The 13,302-nt window shown below is 41.3% G+C and overlaps 1 protein-coding gene across 9 annotated transcripts in view; it reads left to right on the top strand.

Annotated features, from left to right (window-relative positions):
* The window catches only part of dmd (dystrophin), a 2,562,635-nt gene that overhangs the window by 2,310,762 nt on the left and 238,571 nt on the right, over positions 1–13,302 (top strand). For 8 of the 9 annotated variants that reach the window (XM_086007360.1, XM_086007362.1, XM_086007361.1 and 5 more), the window contains one exon: positions 9,834–10,006. In XM_086007360.1, coding sequence (XP_085863486.1) covers positions 9,834–10,006 — 173 coding nt within the window. Of the gene's footprint in view, positions 1–9,607; positions 9,653–9,833; positions 10,007–13,302 lie in introns of those variants that run through there. The other variant, XM_086007369.1, reaches the window with a different exon arrangement.

The following is a 13,302-nucleotide window of genomic DNA, read 5'->3' on the forward strand; positions in this document are numbered from 1 at the left end:
AATCAAGTGAAATGTGTTGTATTAGACTACAGTTTAATTTTTACTGTTCATTATCCTGATTTGTAGTTTATAGCCTCAGTTGCATGATCTCTATATTTATTCTTTCACTATCTGAAGAATATGAGAAGGTCCATGTTAATTCCAGCTAAATACAAAGGCCCAGAAATTCGGGTCGGAGGCTTCCCGCGGGTGCAAGCCTCCGACCTGCACTTACCTTGCGCGCCGGCCGTTGAGCTGTGGGCCCGCGTGGGATTCCGATCCTTGGCCTGCTCCAACTGCCGGCGCGCAGTGCTTGCGTATCCCAGGGGCGCAGTTAGTTAGAAAGCGTCCCCTGGGATCACGTGGGCCATGGAGAGCCAATGTTAGCAGGGAATGCCCATTCATAAATTTGACAGGAAGAGCTGTCAAATCTATGAATACAATTCAGCCCCAAAACATAACTAAAACTTCAAATAATTTTTTTTTTAATCACATTTTTAAAATAACTATAAATTACATAAAATAACTATTTTAAACAATAATTACATTTAAAAAAGAATTAATTACAGTTTCTAACGGGGCTAAAAATAAACTTACCTTTCTTTAAAGTATTTAAAAAATAATAAACCTGTGGAAAAAATGTTTTAATTTTACTTAATTCACCACTAACCTTGTTAAAAGCAGGCCTTGCGACTGCTTTTTAGAAGCGTAGCTGCTGGAGACTTACCCTCCTGGAAATTCCAGGCGTACGCGCTGCTTCTCCGGTGCACGCGTTCGACCTGTGAACCCCTTCCTTTAAGGGAATGGAAGTTCCGGTTTCCCGCGCATGCGCAGTGCATGCACGAAACCGGCATTTCGTTGGGCCTACGCGTGAGTACCCAGCGCGTACTCGCCCGTGGGGACCCGAAGTTCTGGCCCAATAACAAGGGTGTTCTGTTTGACTGGTCAAGGTTACATTACCGTATATGATATTTATAAGATGACACTTCAGCTTGTAAGTCGTGTAAGGTCACATAGAAGTGGTCCTTGGTCTACACTGAAGCTGGCTGCTAGGAGATGTTGCAAGATCCATCTAAGGAGGAACCTCCTGCCAATTGCTCTTCTTTTCTAGGACTCTCCATGTAGTGGTATGACTAAAATTAGGAACTCAGCATGTGAGGAATTTCAGGCAGAAACCCTCATGCTATCACTCAGTCGCATAGCACATTGGTAATCCAAGAAAATGTGTGCCAGTCAGAGCATTTACTGTCTCCATGTGATAAAAACAGATAGTTCACAGGGCTCATATGATTTGAAATTTCTGTATTCCAGTAAATATCTTGGTAACCTGGGACTACCTGGTAATTGTTATGAACTGTGTTGGGATAAGAATTCAGAGTAGTTGCACTTAATTGTTGCACAGAGCTATATATTCCAAACGTTGTCCTGTTCATTAAGCCTGCATTTTTTTCTTTGTTAGTAACCCTTATCTGAGAGACTGTCTTAGCAGCATGTGCAGAGCTCGAGTCTTTCCCAGTGCTTGTTTAACAGATGGAACTTGTCATTTGTTAGGATACAGATCTCCAGATTGGCACATACCAATTATGAAATAAATGGTCCATGATTTTATCCTGCTCCATGTTTGAGATTCAAGCGCTAGCAATCAAGTTATGTTTGTCTTTCTGTGAAGCATAGCAAATTTGAATTAGCAAAGATTTATCATTACTGTATTTGGATATTAATGGTGAAGTATTTCTGCTGCAGTGATTAACAGTCATAGTAAGGATGCAAACCACTTTGATTTCAATGTTGCATTATCCCCTGTGCTAGACTTGTTATTCTTAAAGTTGAGTTCTTCTATTTCTTAATTTTACTGTGTGGTATTTTTGTTGTTCGTAGCAGATTAACATTACCAAATAGCTAACAATGCTGGTTTAAAATATGAGTGTCATATACGACCATCAGGTTGTCAGACATTATCTGCAGTGATTGGGTTGAAGTCACCTTGCTGGAGCTGACATTGTACATTTTTTTCATAAATTGCTGTCCCTCTCTAATTTACTCAGGAGCTTACAATCTGCAAACAGAACCTAATTGAACCATGGTCACTGGCTTCTATATTACTGCCAGTCTAAGCACAGCTGTGAAATAATAACTGGGGACTGACGAGGAGCTAGTGTCAGGCAGATGCAACAGGACTTGTCACTAATTAAACAGTTAATAATTGTTTTTCTTAAAGATCAGATTTGCTTAATAATCAGGTTGGGAACTTCCTTGTGGAGGCGTTTGGTATAAAATCTATACATGGTCTTAGTGACCCTAATGAGTCATAGATTAATTTAGTGTTTAGATCGTATCCACTTTGCATTGTGATACTGTGATGATAGTTTATGTATATTAATCATTTGTAAGATGAACACTTGCCATTAATCCTTTTACTTTATGAACACTTAATGCTCTGACACCAAATTCTTCTCCGTCCTATTTTAATGGAGACCTTAATCTATTCATGCTGACATTACAAGTAATTTCTAATTTTTAAGTTAGAATTACAGAGCAGGATAGTGACTGTTTTCAGGTATATATCCTTTTTGAGCTGTAAGTGTCTCCGAGGACTAGACTTTTGTAACTTGTATTTAAAAGTAAGCATTTATTCTATGAAAGGCAACTTTTTATTCATTGTGGGATGTGGCAAGGCCAGCATTTATTGCCGTCGAGAAGGTGGTGGTAAGCCACCTTCTTGAACTGCTACAGTCTGTGAGGTGAAGGTCCTCCCACAGTTGCTGGGGCAGTTAAGAGTCACATATAGACCAGATGATAAAGGTGGCAGATTTCCTTCTCTAAAGTACATTAGTGAACCAGATGAGTTTTTAATGACGGTAGTTTCATGAATTACTGAATTAGCCTTTTTTTTAATGCAGATTTTTATTTAATTAATTGAATTTAAATTTCATGGTGGGATTTAGAACTCATGGTTCCAGGCCTCTGGATTACTAGTCCAGTAACATAACCACTGTGCTACCGTACCTGATGGATACTTTAGATATCTTATGATCCATCTAAAAGAGTTACTGTTGTGTCAATAAGCTCTTTTAAAAGTGAGATGTTTACTTGCGAAAAGATTGCCAATTGTGGAGACGTGTATTGGTACAGATGATCCGATACTCCAAATACCACTATAACTAAGTTTAAAAGTCACCATAACTGTATTCTGTTGGAACCATTGGAATGTTTGTTGCAAGGTTCAGCCGGCAATTAAACAAAAGACCTGTTAATCAGTTTTTGGTGATAACAGTTCAAGAAGGAATATTGGCCAGAACAGCAAGAGAACTCATTGCTCTTCTGCAAACAGATGGGATCTTGGCTTACTACCTCACTCAAAAGGACGACACCTCGAACACTGCAGCATCCCCTCAGCACTGCACTGCAGAGTAAGCCTAGATTATGTGCTCAAGTCCTGCAATGATACTTGAACCTTTGACTCAGAGGCAAGAATGCTACTAACTGATGAATATATATTGGTGAGCAACATAGGACTTGGGAAAAACAGAAATGTCTTCTGTACAATAAATAACAGCTGTAAAAAATGTTTAGTGCTGCACTTGGAACCTGACACCCAGGTGATAGCTTGATATTTCAGTGTATGGTTACAGTGGATTTTCATATACAAACCTCTAAATTACACAAGCCAGTCCTGAGAAAATAGGAAATTAACTGATGGATCGGAGCAAAAGCACCACGGATAGCTGCCAGTTCTTTCTTGCATTGTCTTGGAAGTCTGTGTAGCATTTTGTTTTTATTACATAATACTGCGCAGGCTTCAAGACATGGGGGAGGGGGGGATGGTAATTTTCACTTTGGGCATGGGCAGAACACTAGTGGCTGCGGATCGACTGCCCGTTGTACATCCTGCCCGATTTACCTTTCCACGTGGAATATCAGGCAGAGTGTACAACAGGCATCCGATCCATAACCTGCGCCCAAAACAGAAATGACCCCCCTTGTCTTAAATAAATTAAGCCGTGGAATTATTTTTGGTGCGAACTGAAGATTGAAGGACACTTGTTATTTTATCAATAGCCACAATTGTAGGTCCAACAGTCAATTGCAAAAGAAACAAATCCATTTCAATATTGTTTTCCCATGGTAAAATAATATCAGAGAAATCAGTTTTCTTATTGTGGTGCCATTTGTTCAAATCAAACATATTTTTCCTTTTAAAACAAGAACCAGAAGAGAAGAATATGGCCCTAATCATTGTACTTGGAGGATATTGGCCAATGTGTATGGAAATATGCCGAAACCGGCACTTGTTTTCTCTTCCTGCACTGTGCATTCGAAAGCACACCTGAGATCTTGGGTGCAAGAGAGGAGTTGTATAAATCAGGGCTGTCCTCTTCAAAATAAAAGCTTGTTTTATCTTTAAATTATAAGGATTGTGGCTATAGCCTGGAAATTGCTGTGAACAATGCTCTCATACAAGCATTTAACATGTACTGTACGCATCTAATTCTGCTCTGGCATTTTAATGGAGAGGCTAACTCCTTTAAAATAACAGAGAAGAATTTGATACAGGTGTGCTGTGTGTTCAATAACATTGCTGACAATTATCTCCAGGAAACAATCATTTTTGTGTTGTACTGCAGCTTTTGGACTTAACAATCAATTATAGTGATGTATCTTATGTGCAAACAGATCTATAATGACAAAATAGGAAATGTATCAATAAGATGAACAGCCACAATAAATCAGTTTGTTGTGGAGTGAAAGTACATATACATTTTATTGAGAAATGTTAACTTGTTCCAGTTATCATCCATGTTAAATGTTTGTAACCAGTCTGTAAGGGATGAGCTAGGTCTGCAACAGTCCAATTCGAAAGGTTGCTTTTCGAACATACGGGGCTATCAATGTAGTGTTTCCACTGGTAGCTCATCAAGTAACGAGACCTGGGTGTCCTAAGAAGGCAAATGGTATGTTGGCCTTTGTAGCGAGAGGGTTCGAGTACAGGAACAAGGATGTCTTGCTGCAGTTGTACAGGGCCTTGGTGAGACCACACCTTGAGTATTGTGTGCAGTTTTGGTCACCTTATTTGAGGAAGGATGTTCTTGCCATGGAGGAAGTGCAGCGAAGATTCACCAGACTGATACCTGGGATGGCAGGAATGACGTATGAGGAGAGATTGGGTCGATTGGGCTTATACTCGCTGGAGTTTAGAAGAATGAGAGGGGATCTCATTGAAACTTATAAAATTCTAACAGGACTAGACAGACTAGATGCAGGAAGGATGTTCCCGATGGCGGGGGAGTCCAGAACCAGGGGTCACAGTCTAAGGATAAGGGGTAAGCCATTTAGGACAAAGATGAGGAGGAATTTCTTCACCCAGAGAGTGGTGAACCTGTGGAATTCTCTACCACAGAAGGCAGCTGAGGCCAATTCATTAAATATATTCAAGAAGGAGTTAGATATATTTCTTAAGGCTAAAGGGATCAAGGGATATGGGGAGAAGGCAGGGACAGGGAACTGAATTTGGATGATCAGCCATGATCTCATTGAATGGCGGAGCGGGCTCGAGGGGCCGAATGGCCTACTCCTGCTCCTATCTTCTATGTTTCTATGTAAGTAACCTACCCGTCACATTTGGTAGGACCCATAAATAAGCTTTCACAAGCTGAACCTGTTCTCACGGCTTAGGTTAAATAATATGTAATTGATCTACAATGTGTATGTGTGTGTAATATATACTAGTTGATCTCACCTGAAATTACACACGGGGGCCTGGATTTGCCTCTGAATTACCGCCAGATTTGAGGCTGTAAACAGAGTGTTCTTAAAGGCTACAGACTCAAATCCGCCATAACGTTTTTGGTACTTTGGGGGTTGAGTCTTTTGGTGCTACTTTTGTTCAGCTTTGTACTATAGACATAGATTTCACAATGGCAATCCCCTTATTTTAATGTTATGAAAAGGAGGAGGATGAAGACATGGAAGAGGCTAGGTTGGAGGCCCTTAGAATCAGGCATCACCAAAGGTATCTCTTTCCTAAATCGACACTCACTCACCAGGTTCTGCAGACCAAAAAGTCTGACTGAGAAATCCCCACGGCATAGAGGGAGTGGAACGGGAGAGCCAGCAGCAAGAGCAAGAGCAGCACAACTAATAAACCAGAACTTCCGATAAATAAATGTTGACTCACCAAATAATGTCAATTCATACCTGCTTGTTCTCCCCTCTCATAAAGTCCCTCACTTTTCAAGACTTCTGCCAAGGCCCTTCATAAGTCAGAAATCTACATTTTCCCTGCCATCATCCAATTCCTGAAAGTTGTAGCAGACACTGAAACGAACTCACAACTCCATGTGAGCAAGCTGCCTTTACTTTAAACAGCAATATTCAACAGGAAGCACCAAGAAAGTCAATTCTCCCTTTGTACAACTACGTAACACCATGAATATCGTTTGTGCCAGCTGCCTTACTTTACTGGAACCTTAGAGACCTGAAGTGACTCTTGTCTTAGGGCAGGGGCTGTTCCAGAGGGATCAGTTTCTGGCAGCCCAGCGCTTGCAGTAGCTGGGCCCAAGTCTGAAGCTGCCTCATGTGAAGGTCTTAAAGAAATGGGTTCATTGGCACTCTCTGGAGAGACAGCAACATCTGCACCCACCCCTTGCAGGCCACTAGTGCTAAGTGCAGGCTCGGGTGATGCAGGTCAGTGTCATCACAGACTGAATAGTTCCAATGAGGTCTTGGAAGTACTGTGCAAGTGTGGAATTCAGGCTGACCCTCAAGGCATCCATTGAGCCAGTGGTAGCTGTCACTCCAAAGTCTTTATAAGCTCTTCTTGCCATCTTGATGCCACAGAAACCTCCCAGGCTGCCACAATTTTCAGGATGTTCTGCAGGTTGTGAGATACTTCCTGCAATGTGTAGCAGAGCCGGGCAATAGATTCCTTCCACTTACCCATCATTTCAACCATATATGTGAAACCACCTCTACTGCCTCCACATGAGATCAATGCTCCTGAATCATTGTTCTTTTGAAGGCTGGGCCCCTGAGATCTGATTCCCTAGGCTCATTAGCCAAGGGCAGTTGTGTCTCCGCATCCGTCCGCCGCCCCCCCCCTGCCACTGACCTGCTCTGGTAGCCATGGCATTTATAGAAACATAGAAAAATAGGAGCAGGAGTAGGCCATTCAATATGATCATGGCTGATCCTCTATCTCAATACCATATTCCCACTCTCTCCCCATACCACTTGATGCCTTTTGTGCCTAGAAATCTATCTATCTCCTTCTTAAATATATTCAGTGACTTGGCCTCCACAGCCTTCTGTGGTAGAGAATTCCACAGGTTCACCACCCTCTGAGTAAAGAAATTTCTCCTCACCTCAGTCCTAAATGTCCTACCCCGTACCCTGAGACTGTGACCCCTCGTTCTAGACCCCCCAGCTAGGGGAAACATCCTCCCTGCATCCAGTCTGTCTAGCCCCGTCAGAATTTTATACGTTTCAATTAGATCCCCTTTCATTCTTCTAAACTCTAGTGAATACAGGCCTAGTCGACCCAATCTCTCCTCATACGAAGTCCTGCCATCCCAGGAATCAGTCCGGTGAACCTTCGCTGCACTCCCTCTATGGCAAGTATATCCTTTCTTAGGTAAGGAGACCAAAACTGCACACAGTACTCCAGGTGTGGTCTCACCAAGGCCCTGTATAACTAGTAAGACATCCTTGCTCCTGTACTCAAATCCTCTTGCAATGAAGGCCAACATACCATTTGCCTTCCTAACTGCTTGCTGCACCTGCATGTTTGCTTTCAGTGACTGGTGTACAAGGACACCCAAGTCCCTCTGTACATCAACTTTCCCCAATCTATCACCATTTAAATAATACTCTACCTTTCTGTTTTTCCTACCGAAGTGGATAACTTCACATTTATCCACGTTATACTGCATCTGCCATGTATTTGCCCACTCAATCAACTTGTCTAAATCGCCTTGAAGCATCTTTGCATCCTCCTCACAGCTCACAATCCCACCTAGTTTCATGTCATCAGCAAACTTGGAAATATTACACTTGGTTCCCTCATCCAAATCATTGATATATATTGTGAATAGCTGGGGCCCAAGCACTGATCCCTGCGGTGCTCCACTAGTCACCGCCTGCCACCCGAAAAAGACCCATTTATTCCTACTCTCTGTTTCCTGTCTGTTAACCAATTTTCAATCCATGCCAGTTTATTACCCCCAATCCCATGTGTTTTAATTTTGCACACTAACCTCTTATGTGGAACTTTATCAAAGGCCTTCTGAAAATCCAAATACACCACATCCACTGGTTCTCCCTTATCTATTCTATCAGTTACATCCTCAAAAAACTCCAGTAGGTTTGTCAAACACGACTTCCCGTTCATAAATTCATGTTGACTTTGTCTAATCCCGTTGCTATTTTCTAAGTGTCCTTTTAAATAGTGGGGTTACATTTGCCATCTTCCAATCTGCAGGAACTGTTCCATATTCTATAGAATTTTGGAAGATGACAACCAATGCATCCACTATTTCCATGGCTACCTCTTTTAGTACTCTGTGATACAGATTATCAGGCCCTGGGGATTTATCGGCTTTCAGTCCCATTAATTATGTGGCTATTCCAGTTTAATTTCTGGTCAATGATGACCCCGGGATGTTGAGGGTGAAGGATTTAGCGAATGTAATGTCATTGAAGGACAAGGGAAGATGGTTAGGCTCTTCCTTGTTGGAGATGGTCATTGCCTGGCACTTCTGTAGCGTGAATTTTACTTGCCACTGATCAGTCCAAGCCTGGATGTTGTCCCGGTCTTGCTGCATACCAGCATAAACTGTTTCATTATCTGAGGAGTTGCGGTTGGAGCAATCATCAAAGATACTGATGGACCTGCTCTGTATTTCCAGCATCTTCTATTTTTCCTTGAATTTTCCAATATTTTCAGTTTTAACATGTTTTGTTCCCTGTGGCCCATTTGGCAAATACAGTTTGTTGTTTTTAGCCATGTTTATGATTTAAGTGGGAGTAGATGCTTCAAATATTTGGCTCACAAGTGAAATATCTCTCACCGATGATTTGTCCAATGTTGACGGTCCCAACAGTTTGGGGTATCAGAGTTTACCCACATTGATACTCTCGCACTATATTTCTTTTTGAGAGCATGCATGTAGGAAGGATCTTGAAAAGAAAACAATTGCCGAATGTACAGAAAAGTTAAATGCTCACTAAACGTTATACAATAGGCCCAATCAGGCCAGTAGGTGGGTTGGTATGCTGGGATATGCTTAGCTGTTTGCAAATAGGAGTGTGGCATCTGTTTGAGGAATGTTCACATGCCAGAGCCCTTTAAAATTTAAAGAGAATTGAGAACTGTGATGCTTTTTTTTTCGATAAAAGACAAAGCTAATTTTATGAGTGGTCTATTCAACTGTTGTGTTACTGAAAGGCCTCCTACATTGACTACCCTGAATGATGGTTTTGTGTCCTTCGGGTTGGTTATGCAATATTGAATGCTGAGGCTGGTTCCTTTCCAGTGACAAATTATTGAGCAGAAAGCGGACAGGGATCTGTGCTTTCCCGAGTAAACCATGCAGGCATGATGCAGACGCCTCAAAACCTCTGCATTCTTCCAAGGCTTAGACTCAAAATGTTACAAAGAAAAACTTATCACGTAAAGGTCAGTGGTGTCAGGAGTGTATTTTTTGTTTTGTTGTCAATTTTTTTTCCAATTTATTATTGAATTGAGTAAAACGTGAAGTCAGGCACAGTTCAGTGATTGTCCTGACTGTGAAAACCCATTTCTGGCAAATCGGTGGATGCAAAAGAAATGTTTTTTTTTTCTTTGTCTTCTTTGACAGGATCTTCAGTCAGAAATTGATGCTCACACTGACACTTACCATAACTTGGATGAGAATGGACAGAAAATACTTAAGGGTCTGGAGGGAGCAGAGGATGGGGTTTTGCTACAGAGACGTCTTGATGACATGAATTTCCGTTGGACTGAACTCAGGAAAAAATCGCTAAATATTAGGTAAGGCCTTTCACCTGTGCTCATCTGGAAATAGTAAGATTTGCTTTTGAGTCCTGTGTAAAGGTAAGAGTTTAGCATTTCTGCCTCGAAATGTTACTTCAGAATTATTAGAAATCTGCAGTGGTGTTGTGATTTATAAGATAAAACTTTGGATATCATATTTCCCCCGATTGCAGTCTGGTAAATGTAATGTGCGGTGTGGTGTGATACGAAGCACTACAAACCACCTGATGCTCACTGGCCAGGCTCACGTATATAGGCCCCCGGTGAAAGTACTGGGGACTGCTGGCATCCATGGAACTATAGCCAAGCGAGTAATCACCTTCAGGAAACAAGAGGGAGAAAAAAACTAAATGGAAAGGGAATGAGGGAAATGGTTCTTAATTAATCTCTTCAAGCTGATTTATAATGGTTACAATGGTAATCACAATGCAGAAAAGAGAAAATCGTGATTATTGTGGCTCGTGCACTTCACGGTATGTCGCAATATTTTGGCTTCTGATATTCCCCAGCGAGTCTGTACGCTGGTTTCCAGAGTTGCAGGTGTAGTAGCATCAAGAAAAACTCAGTCCTGTCACTATACAGGAATAACGTTTTTACCAGGAAAAGTAACTTTTTTAGTGGGCTTCTTCTTTTCATATGTGGCGGAAAGTCTCCCTTAGGAAAACTAATGATGGATTTTCCTGTCTTTGCGGAAAGCTAATGTATGCAGCATACACACTGAACTGCTGGATTTAGGACTCACTCTGCTGCCCTCTCTCCTGCTGGAAATCACTCAACGGTGCAGTTGTTCTCTGGAGAACAATACAGTACTGTGTAGCAAGCGGCATTGTGTTCCTTATACTCATAAATCTCTGCTCAGCATTCTCACAGTGCCGGCACTGATATGCCAAAGGATTACATTTCAGGAATCCATTAGCATGGCATTGGAAACAGTTACCATATCCTCCGATGATTCTGTGTTCAGGTTTCTTTGACTTTTTTTCTACTGATTCCCTCAAACTGAACTTTTAATTCTGACCTCTTGTTCAGAAAGTTGAAACCTTTGCCATTTGTGAGATAGCTGGAAAAACTGAACAATTGAATGTGTGCTAGAACTGAAAGCTTAGGTTCCAGACATATCCAGCTTTCCTTGAGTTCATTTTCAAGGCCAACAGCATGCACACTCTTGTAGAAGCTGAATTTCAGCAGGATCAGGTTGGTTATGACATACCAGTGGGGAATAATCTTTCAATGGTGCATATTTTTCCTTTTATTCTGAATGTCAAGGCTGTAAACAGCACACTTCTGAAGCAGTAAACTTTAATTGCTTGTGGAAGTACCTCATTAATAAGTCAGAGGGCAGAATTCCTGCCTGAAGCTTGAGTGAAGCTGATGAGCCTCATTAACATTCAATATTAATGACACATTAATGTTACTTATATAAATCAACGCACCTTCTAAATGATGCCGTACATTATGACTTGGATACTGTCAAAGGACAGTGAAATCTTTTGAATACTCTTCATTTCCACTTTTATGTCAACAAAGATACACTATTTGTTTGTCCTCTGCAACTCTGCCAGGATCATCAGCAACAGCCATGTTGCTTGTCACATGGAAATTTGCGTGCACACGCAGGGAATTGAGACACAGCAATAGATTAACTGACAAATATATTACACTGCCCGGCATATACAGCAACAGACCACGGATTGAAACAACCGTAATCGCGTAAATATTATGGGTCATATGACTCCGATTTGTTACCTTTGTTTTTGCACAGATACAGTTCCTGAGACAGTTAGGGATAGCATGCTCTGAGCAATATGCGGGCCTGTCTGCATATATTCCTCAGGGTAGATTTACACTGGAGCAGTGACTACATTTGCTGCAGTGTGAAACTTTCCAGTGTGTTTTGCTTGATATTGCCTTACTTTTTATTACAATGAAGATGCAAAGAATTTGTGGTGCCAGATGTAACCTGTAATTTGCATTACTAATCACCTCATTGAGCCCTTCTCTGTGTATAAATATAGTAAACTCTCCTGATCTCAATCAATTCGGGATGGTATCAGAAACCAAATTGTCACAGTGGTACCGTGGGAATTGCTTGTCTGAAGTTGCTTGGTCGATTTTATTTTTATTTTTCTCCCATCTCTCCTTTCCTCTCCTGAAAGCACTGATTCATGTCTGGTTGCATTCACAGCCTTCCAGTACCTGGCCTAACTGCCCATTCTCCACGCGAACTTGGACACTAGTGCCAGCAAGTGACTTGACCATGGGCATCACAGCTAACCCTGCTCCAGTCCACATCCAAAGTCCACAAGTTTTTTGTCAGGGCTCACCGGAGAGTGATGAGGAGCTGGAACTCTAGCAGATTGTCCCCCCCCCCCCCCTCTCCTTAGACTAGTGGTATGGGGGGATCCCACTGTGGGCTTTTGTGTGTTCTCCTTAGATGAGGCTAGGGTTAGCTAACTCAGCACAAGCCAAGGATCAAAACTGGGATCCTCCTGATCAGTACAGACCACAGCCACACCTGGAAGTGTATTTACCCATTGAGCTTCCAGGGAAGCAACTAGGGACTACTAAATGCTAACACTGGGTGCAAACAGTAAAATAAAACATTCAATTAATTTACCTTTAGAGCACAATCGCCACAAAATAAATTGTCAACCAGGTCTGCATTGCTGACATGAACTGGGTATTCCTGCTTTCAATGGGGTATACGCACCACATGTAGTTTTGATAAGGGATTTTCACATCAGTATTTTTTATTTTGTTTTTTTTGAAAACTAATAAAAGCAAACCTTGTCTTCTAGTGACGTGATGATTGCCTTGACACGGTATCAGACATCCTACAGCATCCAGAGATGATTCCATTTCTTTATCCAGATGATATCAGTCTCTCATTTAAATAAATCCAATATACTGACTACTCTGTTGTAATAGGATTTAGAGTTGCTCTGAAGACGAAGCTTTCTTACAAGCACCTGTCAGTCAGTCAAACCTGTAATCATTGCTAGACTGGTCACTCACACATTTCATTTATTTTATCATTAGATGGTTTAACCCAGCTTGTATATACTAATAAATAACACAAATCTGTTGTAAAAACACAAACATATATTTTCGACTGGTGGACACAATTTGATTTCTTATTTTATTTCAAATGGACATACCATGTTTATAGATTTTGTTTCTATCACTGATATCTAATAGGAATTTTTGTTTCTCAGGGTCAGTAGGTTTTCCTCTGATGCGCAGGTCCTGTTTGTGAAATAACAGTAATGTTCATAGAAATACCTGTCTGCTCA

Source organism: Somniosus microcephalus, chromosome 14, assembly GCF_052327205.1.
Source record: "Somniosus microcephalus isolate GS21.2 chromosome 14, FLI_Smic_1.0, whole genome shotgun sequence".
In the NCBI taxonomy this organism is placed as follows: Eukaryota; Metazoa; Chordata; class Chondrichthyes; order Squaliformes; family Somniosidae; genus Somniosus; species Somniosus microcephalus.